This window comes from Gopherus evgoodei, chromosome 1 (genome assembly GCF_007399415.2).
Source record: "Gopherus evgoodei ecotype Sinaloan lineage chromosome 1, rGopEvg1_v1.p, whole genome shotgun sequence".
NCBI classification, from domain to species: Eukaryota; Metazoa; Chordata; order Testudines; family Testudinidae; genus Gopherus; species Gopherus evgoodei.
The window spans coordinates 323,522,907-323,540,984 of NC_044322.1; the positions used below are offsets into that span (position 1 = coordinate 323,522,907).

The 18,078-nt window shown below is 49.6% G+C and overlaps 1 protein-coding gene across 1 annotated transcript; it reads right to left on the minus strand.

The window, feature by feature from the left end:
- Positions 1-5,632: 5,632 nt before the first annotated feature.
- Positions 5,633-7,973, minus strand: FEZF1 (FEZ family zinc finger 1). The gene is made up of 4 exons (XM_030549550.1): positions 7,179-7,973; positions 6,913-7,047; positions 6,545-6,677; positions 5,633-5,931 (listed from the first exon to the last, which is right to left on the minus strand). Exons 1-4 carry the CDS (start codon positions 7,971-7,973, stop codon positions 5,633-5,635), a joined length of 1,362 nt encoding a protein of 453 aa, XP_030405410.1.
- Between the last annotated feature and the right edge of the window lie 10,105 nt (positions 7,974-18,078).

Below are 18,078 nucleotides of genomic sequence, written 5' to 3' on the forward strand. Positions count from 1 at the left end.
GTACCATAGATTGACAAAAAACTGGATAGATAGAGGGATGGATCAGCTCTTCTATAGTTTGGGCTTTGGCTGCCTTAAAGCTTCTGGGCAATATGTGGTCTCCCTTGTTCAGGCAGATGACTCACTTACTTCCACACCATAAAGTCTGCATTTTCAAACAGGCATCAGGGAGGAATGGTAAGAGATTAGGAATTAGTGGAGGAATTGGAGGAAAACTTCAGATTCTGAGTTGCTTGCTTTGCTGCAAGTGAATTTTAGTGAATTAAGCTACTTAATTTTAATTCCTGGACATTAATTTGGTTGTGCTTTTCAGTGATGTTAAGGGTTCCTAGGCATGTAGATAGGCACATAGATGAAATCCTGGCCCTATTGGAATTGGAAAAGGTTCAGAAAAGGACAACAAAAATGATGAGGGATAAGGAACGGCTTCTGTACGAGACAAGATTAATAAGACTGGGACTTTTCAGCTTGGAAAAGAGACGGCTAAGGGGAGATATGGTTGAGGTCTATAAAATCATGACTGGTGTAGAGAAAGTAGATAAGAAAGTGTTGTTTACTACTTCTCATAACACAAGAACTAGGGGTCACCAAATGAAATTATTAGGCACCAGGTTTAAAACAAATAAAAGGAAGTATTTCTTCACATGGCACACAGTCAACCTGTGGAACTCCTTGCCAGAGGATGTTGTGAAGGCCAAAACCATAACAGGGTTCAAAAAAGAACTAGATAAATTCATGGAGGATAGATCCATCAATGGCTATTAGCCAGGATAGGCAGGAATGGTGTCCCTAGCCTCTGTTTGCCAGAAGCTGGGAATGAGTGACAGGATGGATCACTTGATGATTATCTGTTCTATTCATTCCATCTGGGGCACTTGGTGTTGGCCGCTGTCGGAAGACAGGATACTGGGCTAGATGGATCTTTGGTCTGATCCAGTACGGCCATTCTTATGTTCTTAATGGCTTCCCTTCTGCACTTTCCCCACATCACAGAGTGGTGAGAACAGATTTACAGTGCAGGCATCATTTAAATTCATCGTCAGGTGGTAACAGATTGGTATCATGTGCTAATATAGGCTGGGGAACTAAACACGCTAAATCCTAGTTTGCTGGACTGCCTAGGCCTAGGTAACCATGACGTGCACAGGGGCTAAGAACATGAGCGATGGGTGTCCCCACCCTCACACATCTCAACTGCAGTTTGTCCCTGCTAAACTCTAAATGATTCGCAGGAGGAACCTGATGAATCCTGGAAATGTCCTGAGAGGTGATTACTGCACATGCACCTGGGCTGTCAGGCACTTGGCTACTTCCAAACAGCTTGTTGAGGCTCAACTCCTCCATAGTTTCATTTTGAACAAAAGGGGGTTGGGTTGTGGTTGTTTGGCCTTTGCTTGTTCTGCTTTGGACAGTTGCATTTAACTACCCTCTGGTAACACAGAGGCCAAGTCTACACTAAAAAGTTAGCACCACCCAGGCATGTTGCTCAGGGGTGTGTAGACAGTGCTAGGTCCAGGGAAGAATTCTTGTGGACCTAGATACCTCCTCTGGAGAGCTGGATTTACTACAGGGATGGGAGAACCTCACCCAGAGTGTCCACACTGAAAGGCCATTGTAGCGCAGCTGAAGTTGGGGGAGGAGGCTCCCCATTTTGCCATTCTGGTCATTTATAGCACACACAAAACTTACAACAGGTCAGATTCAAGACGGATAGGACTAGAAATGCCTCGGAGATGAACCCATCCACCAGTCCCTATCCTCACATCAAAAGTCACTCCGAAGGGCACCCTGTTTTTTGCCCCTCTTCCTGGTCCTTAGTGCTGAGTGTTTAGGGACCGGTTTGGAAATCTAGGTGAAAAGTGGACAACAGCCAGTGCTCCTGTGTGTGAAACCCAGCCACACTAGTAGGTGTTTAACATCGGCCTTTGCTCTGATTTCCCCAGCCAGCTCTGCTCCATCAGTTCAGTCCTGCTGCTGATTGAAACACTCCTTTCCCCAAGCTCCTACACAGACGAAGAACTGTGCCCGACTGATCGCGTACTAGACAAGAGGGTCTGTGACCTTGGCAGACTCCCTGCGCCTCAGTTGTATTTCTTTTTTTTTTTTTTATTGAGGTCTCCAGAGGAGAAGACTTTCGAAGGGCACCAGGCGCGCCTCACACGGACGATGAAGAACAAGAGGTGTGAAAGCAGAATGTTGCTATTCGCTGATGACATCTGATCTCTCTCCCTTCACTCCTCGGAGGCAGCGGAGCCGGCTCGGATCCGGCTCTTCTTGGCGCCACACTGCCGTTGGTTTCCAGGGCAGAAGCATTGGGCGTTCTGCGAAAAACTGCCCTGACGTCCAAGGGAGGAGCGTTGCATGGTGTCAAGGAGAAGACCCTACGGTGACCCTCCAGGAGAGGCGACGAGCGAAGGAGCAACCCCGCTCTTTAGCGACAGAAGGAAGCCAGCCTGCACAGTGCAGGCCCAGAGCCAACGCAGCGGAGAACTCCGGAGCTGGCTCCCACTTTGCCCCTCAGCCACTCGTGCCCGTGTGGGTCCATCGGAGTGAGGACATTGGTCAAAGGAAGAATGTGTGGGCCCGTGAAGCGCACCTGCAAAGACGGGGAATCCCGACAGAGGGAGCTGAACCCAAACCCTCCCCGCCCGATAGACTACAGCCCTGGCTCTTTCCCATTTCTCTCCTGAGCAGTAGGCGGCTCTTGGTTAGACGGGGAATTGGGATAAACCCAAAATACTCTCCCCGCCCGCCACCAATAGCCTCAAAATTCTTGGGTCAGACCTTCTAATCCAGTTCCTACAGAGACCTGGGGAAACGTGTCTTCGATACAAATTGCCCACAGGGGAAATACACTGGTGTCTGCCTCTTTCCCGGTTACCTTTGCTATCATTTAACACATGTTGGGGCAAACTAAATCTACCTGTAGTTTTTATTTCAGTCTCTCTTTTTGGTCTGACCTGCAAAACCACCACCACTCTGACCCGATTCAACAGTCTCTTTTCTCTCCATTTCCGCCAGCCCACCATACCATTGGTATACTGGGTAAAAACAAAGTCTTTGGGGGGAGGAATCCAACTGCTCCATCGCCAGTGTATTAGTTAGTCTTCTTATACCCATTCCATTCAGGGCGTCATCCAATGTTCATGCATCCCATGGTATCTGAGTTTGGGGAGAAAATGGAAAGCGATGCTGAAAGCAACCTTAGCTGCCCTTGCAGATGCGTTGTTTGTTTATTTTACAAATAAAATCTTCTCTTAAGGCCCCAATCGCTAATCTCATGTATGGGGAAGGGAGAGTACTTCCGCTTTTACAGCACTTTCCAACACATATTTAGACAAACGAAGTCTGTTTAAAGTTTATCCCCATTCTACAGATTCATATCAGCCATTCCCCATCCCACCACGGCAAAGGGACCACTCATTTTTACAACATGGCAAGCTGCTATTTAACCTGACCTGACCTCCTATGCCTGTCCCTACAACCAGCTTGACTCGCTTCCTCTGGGCAGCCCCTTTCTACAGAGCCGGAATCCGGGTGCCAGTCCAGATCCTGGGAACACAGGCAAGAGCAGGGCGCCCGGTGTGAGCATGTGATCCGTTTGAGAACTTCGCGGCCAGGACCTGGAGATCTGTGTTCATCGGCAACACACCGCACAGAAATATTGTATCCTCTAAGGGAAAGAAGCCTGAATTGTCCAAATATTGTCTCACAACGTACCACGCAGGTGGGGGACTCCAAAGGTCTGCCGGGACTGAGCAGCTGTAGCTTCCCAAGAGCTGGTCATCTGTCAGGGATCTGTTTATTTCGCACACTCCCTGACATTCCTCCCCTGGTGTCTGCGGCCACACAGTGGTAGCGCTTGTGCCCGGGCAATGCTCTCTAGTCTCCCACCTTCTCTCCCGGAGAGCATCGGCACGCGTTGTGCTCTGCTCCTCTCTATTGACTTTCAGCCCGGTCGATACATTGTCTTCCCAAGCGCGGCCGTGGGTGGCAGCCACTGTCCTGCCCAGGTGCAGTGAGCAGGGGACAGGCTTGAAACCCAGTCGGTGTAATCTCAGCTCGGCCCCCTTCGGGTGGGGGTGACGGGGACAGTTCCAAGCCCTTCCTTTCTGAACAATAACACGACCCGAAATTCACATGAGGACAACGGCTCTTAAGCACGTCAAACTGGAGGGCGAAGAAGCGGGTAAGGGCATGTGGGGCTGCTTCGCAGCTGGAGCCTGTCCTCGGATTCGCCCGCATCCATTTTGCTGCCCTTCCCCCCTGGAAAAGATGATCCCGGCGAGTTAGTCTATTTCATGCCAAACAAGGCGATCCCGAGGAGAGCCCCGAACCCCCCCGGGAGCGGGTTACCTGGGGCAGCCGGTCAGCAGCCGGTTGGCTCTGAGCACCGCAGGCGGCTCTCACAAGGCTCATGGCTCTTTTCGGGTGGAGGCGAATACATAATAGTAGCAAAAGCAGCCCCTTAAACATGCTGCTTGTACTAATGGCTGGGGACAGCACCCGATTGGGGAGAGGTTAATTTTGTTTTGCGACAGGAGAGATTCAAAGTAAAGACATAAAATAAGCTCTCCTTCCTGGGCTCATCCATTCTCCCTCCCTGCTTTCTTCTAGGCAACGGCCGGTGGGAACGTGCTTAGTTTTTAAGGCTGGATTGGCAGCTTCTACTGAGCAGCTAATAGTATAACAACCCGGCTTTGATAAATCCGAGCTAATTACCCCCTCTTAATTAAAGTATTTAGCAGTTGTTTCAGTGTTTTGGCAAGAAAACAGGAGAGGTTTGCAGTTAGAAAACACCAGAGCCTAAGCTCACAGCAGAGCTGCTGATTAACACTTGGAGCATTTCAAGGACCTGGCATCAGCCACAGTTTTGATTTCCCTCCATCTTCCCGTCTCAATTAAACATAAATAAATACACACACACATACACACACACCCTCTATGTTGGTATTACCTGTCCTCCGCCCCCAGCCTTTCGTTATCAATACATTAGGAATCGTTATGGTGGGATCACAGCTCTTTAATAGGATCATTGGTCTTGTAGCTGAATAATTTAAATAGCTAATGCGCCCTTGATGATTCAATCATCATGCTCCAAGTATTTATTTCCACCAGGTCAAAGAATTCATTTTCCACGTGCAAGAATCAAACTGAAATTCAAATCCGTACATAGTGAACCAGCTCTGGCCATAGCGATACGATATCCAGGGAGGGGGTGAGGGAGGGGAAGCTATCTAGAAGGGACAACCAGCAGGCATCGGAGACAGGGCAGAACCAACACATATATATACACACATCGAAATAATTAAGTGGTGCAGCATTCCCGGCTCGGATAATACAGATGCCAATAAATACAGCAGAAATTAGCTTGGCTTTTTTTTTTAACCATCTCTAACCCTGAGATGTTAAAAAAAAAATCGAGTCTTGAAAGAAAGAAAGAAAAAACAACCCAACAACAACAAAAAGAAGGAAACGACCAGCCCATCAATGTTAGTGGCCAAATAGAGCGTAATACACAAAACCGCTTAACAGGTGCATGCAAAGAAGCAGGAGGGTGGTTGCAACGGCGGGGCTCCGGGTTGCTTTTCCCTCTGATAGGACCGGCGGAGCTCCGGGCTTGCAGTCCCCCTCACTGATGGTGCGGCTGTTGCAGCAGCGGGCCCGGCGGCTGCAGCGTCTGGTCTGGTCCCGGCTCGGCAGGGGCTCGAGGCAGTCCCAGGGAGCTGTCGTGCAGCTTGCGGACATGCTTCTTGAGATCAAAGTTCCTGCAGAAGCCCTTGCCGCAGGTGGGGCAGGTAAAGGGCTTCTTGTCGTTGTGGGTGTGCATGTGGAAGGTCAGGTTGTACACCTGATGGAAAGCCTTGTTGCAGATATTGCACTTGAACTGCTTCTCGCCGCTGTGGGTCAGTTTGTGGTTTTTGTAATTACCTGGGAACAGACAAGTCAAGGGTCACAGACGCTACATGGGCGAGAGAGCTTTGCCCTCTCCCCAAGCCCCGGCTCGAGACAAAAATGGCAATTGACCGTTTTTAACTAAAACAGAACACAAACCACCCACCCACAATATTCCGGTTATGAAATGTAGTGTTAGAACCAAACGGTAAAGCGCTGAATCAAACCAGATTTATAAACGCCACAAGATATGCTATCGTGTAGAATGTTTTAAAATACATGATGATTACTAGAATCCAAAATTCATATTAAACAAAGATTGTTACACCTGAGCAAAAAGATGAGCAGTAGAAAATTGCATTTGAGGTGAGGGAATTCAAGTAGGTTGAAAACTGCATCTTGCAGTGTGAAATAAAAACCAAAGTTCTCCTTTTTCATTCCTCTACAAGCTCAAATCGGACACTCCAGATACCGAGTATTCAATATAAAAATGTGATCTCCAGGTTAAAACTGAGCCAAGGGTTTAAAATAAATCAAATAAAACAATTAATAAAGAATAAAGCAAGCCCTCCTGCAAACTGTTTTGATTGTTTACCTACTAGAGGTGGGATTCTGAGGAGAACAAGAAGAAGCGGTTTGAGACTTGTACCTTTTTGATGAAATCCTTTGCCACAGAATTCACAGACAAAAGGTTTGTAGCCGGCATGGATTCGTGTGTGTGTGTTTAAAGTGGAACTTCGGTTAAACGCTTTGCCGCACTGGTTACACTTGTGAGGCTTTTCCTATAAGGAAACAAAAGCAAATATTGAAGTAAGTGCGTAGCAAAGCGCTTTCCAGTGCTTAGAAATCTGTGGCTTTATCTAGACGTGAGACCGACGCAAAATCTGTTTAGAAACGAACGAAAACAAAAACCAGCGCCTCCCGACCAAATGACCCTGGTTTTAACAGTGTTCTGTCGGATCGGATCAGCAAAAGCAGCTGGAAATACGCAGTGCAATAGGCGTGAGAGAGATTCACCTGGGTGTGTATGATCTTGTGCCGGCAGAGAGTGCTTGCTTGTCTGAAGCCCTTGCCACAAACTTTGCAAACAAAGGGTCTGGCTCCTGTGTGGACTGGCATGTGGCGAGTTAAATTATAATGTGCATTAAATACCTTGAAAGTTAAATCAGAAAAAAAAAAACCCAATTAGAATCATAAAGCAACAGGGGGAAGAGGGTAGTTCTAAAACGGGAGCAGACAAATGGCTAGAAACTTTATGTAAGCAAAGGAAGTTAGTTACTTGCCTTTCCACAAACTTCACACGTGAAAACTTTGGGCTTGCTGCTGGGAGAGCTCCGGCTGAACTCCGAGCTCTTGAAGGCGATTTTTTCCGATAGGATCTGGACACTTCCTTTCATGTAGTGCTGGAGCTGAGCCTGCGATAAGTCTTTAAAGGCCACTCCGGAAGGGTACTTTTCCACGGACGGCAGCACCAGTTTGTTTCTCTCCGCCAGGTACGCCTTGGGCTGCGGGTGCAGAGGCGAGCTGAGGAAATAAGAAGCCACCGGGTGGATGTTGAGGCTGGACGCCGGGTGACAAGGGCCGTCGCCGCGGTTGAAGTAGCACAGCGCTCCCATGGCGTGGAAAGAGGAGTGATTGACCACTCGCGGCCTCACCAGTTTGTACTGCTGCAGGGGCAGGGCGTCGCGGGGGAAATCGCCTTTTAGGCTCAGGGCACAGTTCAATAGATCGCCGCAGCTGAAGGGGGAGGCAGAGGAGTCCAAGTGAGCCTTCCTGGCCTCTGATCCCGCCACCCCCGCTTTGGGGAGGGGGTCGTACGCCACCGGGACAAAGGGGATCATGCAGGGGATGGAGGAGTTGAGGTGCAGAGAGTGTTTGGGGTCTCCTTTGGGCACGGATCCTTGGAGGAAGGGCGGCCCCGGGGTGGACTTGGGCTCTGGAGTCCTGGCCATGATTCGCTCAATGGAGAACGCCAGGGGTTTGGAGGTGCTGATCATGTTGCTTCCAGCAGACAGGCTCTCTCTGACTGGAGAAGTTGCTAAGATTTTGGTCGCCGTGTGGTGGCTACTATTGTCCATGGCTGGCTTGCATTTGTTCGCCGGTCTGAGCCGCTTTGGTAGACGCCTCTTTTTTGTCCCCTCTCTCTCTCTCCCCCTTTTTCTGGTCACTGATCTGCAAGGAGGGAGACCAGCACCGTCGCCGCCACCACCGTCATCAGAGCCTCCGCCGGCGGAACCAGCCTTCCCGGTCCAGTGGACTCATGCCAGCCCATCACAGTTTACTTTGGCGCGCCAGTGACTTAAGGACAATCGCTGCTTATTTCTATCAATAGAAAGTGTTGTGTCAATAACGCAGCCAAGATCTCGCCAATCGTTAACTTCCAAGAGGAGAAGGTAAACTAGATAATTGCTCAATTCGCTTCCAACAGTCAACAGGAAAAGTTCTCCCCCCACCCCCCCTACACACACCCCCACTCCCCTAGTAAGCGACTACTTGTCATTGGAGCCGCAGGCTCCCCCTCCCAGAGAAGGAGGCGTCTCTCCCCCCCCTCCCCCTCGCACGCCCCCTCACTCTCTTTTTATTATTATTCTCAATCTGTTTCGCCAGGCTTCAGAGGCCAAGCCGAACCGACATCAATGTTCTTGTTTGGCTCGAGCATCTAAAATCAGTGTCCACGTGCTAAATGAGGAAACGAAGCCCAATTTGGGGGCGAGCGGGGAGCTGCAGGAGAAGCGGCTCTGGGGGAAGCTGGTTGTTTCCCTGCCACTTTCCAGCCTAGGCTCCGGCTTGTGGAAAGTGGGGGTGTGCTGGCTGCTCTGAGACTGCTGCCCGTCTCGCAGGCGCTGGTCGGGGGCTTACACCAGGGCTTGGAGGACTTTAGTCTTGTGGAAAAAACAGCCAACAAACGGGATGAACCTTGCCCCAGATCAGATCGCCCCAGAATCCAAACGCAAATGGCTAGGCAGAAACTACCGGGGTCAAGCCGAGTTGAGACCGAATAACCAAAAGTTGAATCACGATTTGGAGGGAGGAGGAAGTGCTGGCCCAAACCGAAACCTTCTATATGTACTCAATGTGTGTTTCAGCAGTGCCTAGAGGCCTTAATCCTGACGGGGAACCCTGTCTACATAGAGGGAGCCAGGCTCCTTGCTCCTCTTGTTTACAATCAAAGCACAAGAGTAAGACAACGTGGCTGGAAGAGAAGGTTACCATCGATTTTTTGCCGATCTATTCATTTTGTAGATACGATAATCTGCGGCTAAAGCAGGTGTCAGTTATTCCCGCCTGCCCCGGCCATTGGCTGGTATTATATAAAGAGAGAGGCCTGCAATTCCTGACAAATCTGTGTACAGTCAGTCTCTGCAAGAGGCAGCAAAGCAACAGGCTGCACGTGCGCCTGGCCAGGGGCATTGCCGTGGGTGCATGGGGTCCCGCTGTATTGGGCAGGTCCCCTCCCAGTCTCCTGGGCTGCTGACGCTTTCGGGGGCCCTTGGACGGGCCTGGATGTGGCCGAGCAGCCGCCCCTTTCCCACCGCCCGGAGGTGCCTGTTGCATACGCCCCCCGAGTTATTTCGTGCCCGTCTGCTCACAAGGGCCTTTTGAACACGTGGGAGGCGAGGAAAAGCCCAGCCCGGGCACAGCCTGGGGATGTCCTCGGGACCTGCTCCCTCTAGTCTCTGATTTCAGGCTGGCGAAAGGGGTAGCTGGAGGGCAGCAATAGCCCGCTCCCCAACCACCCCGAGCCCTTCTTTGGGCCTGCGGAAGGAGGGAGGCTGGCGCAGAGCGATGGACCAAGGCCCTGGACCTTTCTAAGGGTGACGGCTCCAGCAAGCTCCTATGGAGGCGCCCGAAATGGGGCCAGGATAGCAGGGAAAGGTCGCCCCACACCCACGTGGGAGTCCGGGCCGGAGCAACGCCCTGCTAGAAACCCTACAATAGCCCGTCCGGACCCAGCCCCGAGGACTTCCCCTGCCCTCTGCCGCAGCCCGGGCGGCCGGGAACGGAGAAGAAGCTGGACAAGCGGCTGATTCGCAGCCTCCTCCGGGGCAGAGAAGGGTGGATCCGCCTTTCCCAGTGGAGCAGACATCTGGAAAGCCAGGTACCCAGGGCCCCTCTCCCCTGGCAGCCCGCGGTCGGTAGGTCAAGTGGGCGGCGATTTCTGCAGGCCTCCTGGGAGGGTGGACCCCTGTAGGGATGCTGGCACTGGGAGGTCTCCCTGCCCCGGACGCACTGGTGGCTGTGGGCCGAAATCTTTCACGTGGGGAAGGTAGGCTCCCTCGGGACCATGGGACGGCAGGGACAGACTGATCCAGGGCTCATAGCTCGGCTTTGCTTTACGCTGGGGAGGCAACATGGGCCCAGTGTGCTGGGGGCTGTTCCTGGGGTGCGGGATCCCATCCCTTCCCACAGCACCAGCCTGTAACCCCGGCCCTGGGAGTGCGACCCCGCATGCAAAACTCCCCCCAGGGCGCAGGATCAGAGCCCCTCTGGAGGGGACAAAAGCCCCAAGGCCTGGGAGTCCTGGGGGAGGGGAATGGTGGGCAGCAGTGTGGGGAGATGCCCGGGGCCGCTGAGTAGTGGGAAATGGGGCGCTGAGCACGGGATGGAGAGCAAGTGCTGGGCCAACAGAAGGGAGGAGCGGGGGCTCGGCGAGCCGGGGTTTGGGCCACACAGACTGGGGGTTCCCGGCAGAGCTCCACGTATCTCCTCTTTCCCTCCTGTGCGCAGACACAGGGAGAGCGGTGGGGGTTACCCCAGTGGGCGGGGGCGCAGGAGAGGGTCCCGCGGCAGATGGGTCGCGGTTAAGACTTTAATTGCTGCCTTTTAAGCGCTGATCAGGTTCCCACAGGCGGGGTCCTCTTCCTACCTGCTACTTCCTGCCTCGGAGTCGGCACCGAAAGCCCGGGGACTCCTCCAGCGGCGGGGCACCACCGATTTAAAGGCGCACCAGAGACACTGCAAACACTGCGTCTGAAAGCTTGACAGGGACACAAATAAAATCAGATTAGCGGATCCCGGACCTGTGCGGGGGTCCAACTTGAGAGATCTTCGTTTTCTAGCGTGTAAACCTCCCGGGTCTATTTTGTGCCTATTCTAGCAGAGTTTCCTGCTTCCGAACAATGTACATTAAATTTGATCTAGACAAATTTCCGTTTAACTGATAGGAAAGAAAGGAATTATTATAGGGTGGGGTTAGATACTTCAAATCCCACATACTTGATAGGTTAACAGGTTGCTTTTAACTGGCCTTTTTGGGATTGACTTTTCGACATGCGTTGGAAAGTAACATACATGTAGTGGCATTTGAGCAGTGTAAATATCCCTAAGCAGCAATTACAGCCCGTCCATTAGGGTAATACTGGCCTTTTTAATGCTGAAGTGGTAAAGAGGGCGCTTTGGAAATCTTGATTATTCATTATTTGTTAATGGATATTTTCCCCTCTGTACCGAGTATAGATGAAAACTTGTGTGCAAGCCAAATTAATAAACAGAGGCATGGATCTCCTGTCAGGCTCAGCTTCTGATTGAGAGAAGGGAGTTTTGCGAATGCAAAAATTGCTGAAAATCTAGTTACGCTCTTAAAGCAGCATAACGACTTTGTCTGCTCCTTTCCCGGACCTTAAGTTTCACTCATCAGGCTCACGCTCTTCTAACGTATTAGACTGGCGGGTCTGCTAAACTACCAGCTACCAACAGAACTGCTGGTGCTGGAGGGAGGTATTCCTGAAACGCTTAGATGTATATGATTCGCGGTGGTAAGAGTGATGGTTTGTCTGCTTCTATGTTCAGCGCGCATTTTCGGCTGTCTTCGAACGGGTGTTTCACCATTTATTTGCCTTTCTTTTTCCAGTCTCTGGCCCTTCTCTCCAGACAGGTTCGGGGTGAGTGGGTTGTCCTGGAGGGGGAAGTCTGGTCTGTTCTGCCTGGGGAAGTAACAAACCCCAGGTAACCTCCCCAGAGTTAAAAACCTTCTGAGGAATTAAGGGCAAAAGTTTGAGTGCAGAACAGTTATTTCGTATCCTCTCTGGGAAAGCTGCTGTTCTCTTTTTTCCCGTAATCGGTTTTGCATTTCATTCGCTCCTAAACTATGTTCTTGATATTGCTCACTTGCATTATTCTCATGACATATCTCTACGTGCGTTTAAATCCGAGCCACAGGCGAATTCATCTCGTGGTCAAGATTACTCCAATCTGAACCCAAAGGCGATTACACGCGATGTAAAATACCGCCTAAACCTTAATCTTTCATTTCTTCCTTCTTAATAAAAGTCACAAATTCCATTGCGTTTTTAAGTAAAAAATGAATTGAAAAGCATAATAATTTCCCCAACCTTCTGCTGCGTGTATTAATCTTCTCCTGGACGTGTTTTACAGTCCCCCTAGGAACAGGCTGCATTTCACCCTCAGATCTGGATAAAGACAACAAGCTCTTTCACTTGCTGCAGATTAGCTGCAGGAGGAGAAGGCGACGGGAATCTAGCGTGTTTTATTTGGGATTATGTTTGTGGGCGATCTAGGAAAGAAGCAAGGAGGTTACAGACAATACTCCTGCCTGCTTCATTGAAGGACTCTGGCGGCTTCCTCTGTGTCCGATTATTATTTTTAGTCACTGTGATTCGTTTACAGCCACTGCTTTGTTCATATTAGCTAATCAATCGGTTAATCAATCACCAGGATCACATCTTTACAATCCAGCATTTTTAAAGGGGTGATTTGCCCTCAAACAAAAGCCAGGAAATCCAGAGCTAAAACTGCCACTCCATCCCCTACACGCCTCTGTTGTACTGCCAGCCGGCTCAGAATAGCGCCTTATATTTCACACCCGGCAATTTGACATACCTCTCCACAATGGAGTAAATTAACCCGGCATTGCCGTGGCTTTTTCAATAGCGAAATTAGCTCTTGGTTGTTGTTACTGTTGTGATGTATTAGAATTATTATTTTTTAAACGAACGTGTCTCTAAAATATAAACCAGAAATGGTTTATATAAAAGATTTACAAAAAAAGACGAGGGGAACATAGACCTCTGGCTTAGTATCAGAGCCACCGGACCCAATGTAATTTTACTGAAACAGGTTCAGTTGTAACCGCTCCTGGCAGGACTGTAAGATGCATTCCTATTCCGCACTGAATTGTTGTTCCCCACTGCCCTGATCTCGCGGAGTGAGAATGTAAGGCATTGACATACTTCATGAGCCAATCTAATAATGAGTGGAGCTGTTATGATATGATGTTAGCAGCGAAGTCCTTTGGAAATCAGCAGGTTCATTTCTGAAGTCTCCACGCTATGTGCAGAAGGAATACTGGTGTAGGGTTGTTTTGTTGCGTAGGACATTTAGGCATCCTTATCTACTTAACTCGGTCGTTTATTTTTTCTCCCCGGCAATATATATTAGTCCATGGCAAGGATGATGACATTATTGTTTTAAACCATATTTTTAGTGAAGCCGCCAGCAAAAAATGTTGTCTGAACCAAAACCAAACAAACGTGTTTGCTGCTCTATTTTATACCCGTGCAAACTCCACGCAGGCTCCGACCCTCCAGGACAACCAGCCAGCCTGGTGCAAATTAAAACTTTTCAGGTATAAATCCTTTAATCGCATATAATTATAATTACAAGTGACACTAGAGCAGCGCTCCCAGCTCGCACCCGATCTGTTTAAGGATACCAGCGATGAGCATAAACTCCAAGCAATCACATCTAATCTAATCAGTCTGCCTATAAGGGGGCCCGGCGGTGTCATCAACTCCAAAGGGCCCTTGGTAAAAGTGGCTGGGAGGGGCCAACAGCAGCTGGGGCTCTGAATGACACTTTCCCACTTGTTCCTTTCCAGTTCAACAAATGCTGAGCCAAATTCCCGGGACAGGAACGTGTTACGTTCGCTGGATCAGGCAATCCATGTATTTTATATGCGCTGAGTAGGGTCGCGAATAATTATCTTTGCTTCTGTTTTCTTCTGTCATGCATCTGAGGAAGTGGGTATTCACCCACGAAAGCTCATGCTCCAAAACGTCTGTTAGTCTATAAGGTGCCACAGGATTCTGTGCTGTTTTCTTCTAGTGTATTTGGAGGTGGGACTGGGAGAAGGTTTGGCTAAACGGTTAACTGCGAGAGTTTTAGTTCCCAAGCTGTCCTCTGGTCAGGTACAGCATTCCAGTTACTAGAAAGTACGTGCCTTCCTGTTACTCCGCTTCACTGGGTGAAACATAAACGATGCTACAAGACCTATCCCGGACTGAATCCAATCCCGCCGCATCATCCTGCTCTTTTACAAGTCCCACTGACTTCTCCATGTTGCTTCTCAGCACTAGCACATCTCAACGGCACCAGTGCTGCAAAAGGGAGGAGATTCTGTGCCTCGGCCATAGCCGGCGGCTGACCCATTTAGGCAGGGAAAAGTTTGCTAGTCTCTCAGTTTGCTGCCCGTTCAGGCTGAATTACAAAAGTGGTGGTGGAATAAAGTTGGGACGTCAAAAGAGGGTTTATTTGGGGACAAATTAAGCCAGAAGCCCCAAATCATATTAAAAAAATCATGTCCTTGTAAATTGGAGTGAAATTGTTAGCCGCAATCTACAATACTGGACATGTGAAATAGTCTTTGGTGAGTACAATTCTCTGGATATCAAGGAACCGTAAGGGAATTTCCATCAATGTACAGAAGAGTCTCAACTTTTTGTTTTTGGGAAATAATTCGCTGTTGTTGTTTTCCCCCATCTGTTTGAGGTGCAAATTTTTATTTGCTTATTAAACTTTCGATTAAACAAATTTATTATAGGCTTATTTTGGAAAAAAAACTCATTGTTCACACGCCAGTAGAATCGTGTTTGTTATATACGGGTAGCTGTCAGGTCAGAAACATCTTTTAGCCAATCTTCATTGCTGTGCTTGCGCTGGCTTTTTAGGCAGATTGCTAGAGATGAGGCGGTGGAATGTCATTGCAGAATTTGATTTGATGGCGTGGGATCAAATCCTACCTAGGGCTCTTAGAATGGAAACGTTTAAGGATCCTATTCAATGGGCCTGATTCAAAGCCTAAAAGACTCCTGCATGGCCCCACGTCACCAACGCCCCAGAGAGAGTCTCTTCTTCGCACGTCTTTTCTCTGGACGCTTCTAAAAGATTTAATGCTAGCTGGTTATGTAACCCTGTGACAGGCCTTTTCAAAAAGCTCTCATGCCTGCTTCCTTTCCCATCGACAAACTCATGGGCGAGCGATTTCAACTATTGTAATAGAAGCGCCCAGGTTTATATCCGGTTTCAATGAGGATTTGATTTCTGGATTCAAGTGGTTTAGTTTTTAAGCGTCTCGGCAAATACATTAATAAACCACCCGGGAACAGTCTGTCTTATACTGAAATAAATGGAGAAGGAGCCATTGGGTCGAGTGTATTAACTGGGATAATCTAATGATCGAATCTTGGGCCATTATGAAGTCCAGTTTCCAAAGAAGTCATGATTTTCGTGTAAATGAGGGAGAAAACATCACCAATGTCAGGGCAAGAGGAAGGCCAGCTGGCAAAGGGGAATCTATTCCCTTCCGGGTGTATTATCTGTACAAGAAGTAATGCACACGTATGGCGCTCTCTGTAATAAGGTTTATAAACACAGGGAGTGGGCTTTTCAGGTCAACCGTCATGAGAGGTGAAACAATCAACACGATGGGGTTCTAGCGGTTCCAAACGCTGTCCGCGCATCATCCAAACCGACGAACAAAGCCCGTCAGTCCACTGAGTCCCATTTACAGGTGAGGGAAACTGAGGCAGCATGCCCCAGGCCACAAAAGGAGTCGGTGGCAGAGTGAGAGATCAGTAGCTTCTAACTTGCACTCAGAACGCCTCTCTCTCTCTCTCTCTCTCTCTCCGGGACTGATTAAAAGGACACCCATTCCCTTCAGTGTGCTTCGGATCGGGCCCTGCGTGAAGTGTAGTCTGTGTGTACACAAGGCTGCTGTGCACAGGTTGTTCTGGTAACCATCTCACCACAGACCACTGACGGCTGAACTGCGTGTCACGCCAGCGCAGCCCTCCCGGCTATTTCCAGCCTGGCCATTTCCAGTCCCTCTAGAATGTACATAATAGAGACACAGCGGGCCAGAGTGACTCCGAATCCCCGCTCTCTCTGCGAGGCTCCTTGCCCACCTTCCTCCCTGGAGCGGTGCCCGGCGTTGGCACGGCTGGCTGCACCTTCCCTTCTTGTTTGAGTTGGCTTTAGCGCCCCAGCTTTAGCTGTGAAAGAGATGAGCAGCTTAGGCTGCTAACAAGCTCGTTCCTTCCCTGCCTTTACCCTCCTGGCTCCTCTCATATGTGAATGGGGGAGGGGAGGAATTGAAAGCGTCGCAGGGGAGCCAGTGAAAGGGAACAGCCGCTCAGGGCAGGATCGCACCGCTTTGATTTGCAAGCGGCTTCTTCCCTGCCTAGGACACGGGCTGGGGAGGAGGGGCGGCGCCCCACCCCGGGTTACACATTCATAGGCTTAGCCCTGAACTTGCCCATCTGCCTTCCGTTCTATTGTTCCCCCTCCACCTGTCGCACTGGCTGCGCGGGTCAGGAGGCAGAGACAAATGATACCTGACAAAGACAAGTCTCTTGGGCCCAGGAGCGGAGGCATCCCACGTGCTCTCTCGTTTGCCCAGATGCTCACAGTGCGTGGACTGTAAAACCTGTGATTTGGGCCACCGCGTGCGCTGGGCTCCTTGGGACTAGACCCAGTTAAGCTGGGGAAGAAACCTCTTCTAGCCAACGAATCACGGAATGCGGGAACCTCCGCAGGATCTCAGACGCGGTTATTGTGTCTTTTCCAACTGCTACACGTTCCGGAAAGCTGCTGCGGTGCCAGCGCGGGGTGGGGGTTAAAACCAGTGCTATGGTCACCACACGTTGTTAAGCTCTTTCCTTTCTCCCACTGAGTTACTTTCCTAACGAGTGTTACGGTGGCGCAGCCCCGATGCGCGGGGATGGGCCCATGATTCCCGCTGGGGGACAGCATCAGTTCGGTGTGGGATCAATGGGCCCGGGCCTTTCTAAGAATAGCTCTGAACGCCTGGGAAGACTGAAGCGTTAGTCTATGTTGTACGGTCAGGCCCCAGTTCAGCGCAGTACTTTAGCACCCCAACTTTGGCGGCCCTGGGACTCGTTAAAATCAGGCACCTGCTCGAGTCTCCTCGCTGAATTGGGGCCTCGGACCGGCTCTTCTCTGTTACACATCAAAACACAGCACCTGGCTTCTCTGATGAGGCTGTTAGAGTCGGAGGCCAAGGCCTTGGCTACACTCACACTTTAATCTGAGCTAACTAGTCACTTGCTGTGGTGCAATTTCAGCATTTCCGTGCATCAGTAGAAAGGCTCTGTGGAATTCACTGGTGAGAAAGACTCCGGGTATGAAAAGAATTCTGCTCAATCTCAAGAAAGGCCCAGGAAGCCCCTACGTTTCCCCTGCACTTAGCTCATAACACATTTCTGCGTGTCTGTAATGAACATTTTTAAATGCAGATTGAAATACAAGGCCCGACGCAGTTCCCCTTGAGCTCAACAGAATTTCATGGAAGCAGTAGCTGATCCATTAGAGGAATCTCTGAATACAAATCCAACATTTTGCTTAACTCGAGGATAATCCATATCAGTGTTCAGCTACTAGCAAAATATCCGGATAACTAAAAAATTAAAACATTCTCTCCAAAGTGCTATTTTGTAGCCTGTGCTAAATAAACAGCTCCTCTGACCTTCGGAGGATGTGGCGCTTCGGTTCTGATAATAACTCTTTTATCGTGCAGTTGCCTTTTGCAATCTGACTTTAGTTAATGGTTTTATAACCTTTCCACAGATACAAGCCCATCAGGTTGTCTCTGTTAAGAGCGCCGTTCGGTGTCACAGTTACAGGTTCTCTCTGATATAAAAGTGAGCCCTATTTTGCCATTAATGAAGGAGGGCAGTGTTGGGGGCCAAGCAGAACATGTGAGGGGATCTCTTTAGTTTCGAGTTATTTAAGAAACTCAGACTATCTTCAACACACGAGGGTTCATCGATTTTAAGGCCAGACTATAGACGATCATCTAGTCTGACCTTCTGCATAAAACAGCCGTAACATTTCACCTGGTGATTCCTCCAAGGGAGAGAATTATTAACCCGTCCTGCATAAAGTGAGCACCAGTGAGTTCAACAGGAACTTGTGATTGAACTAGAG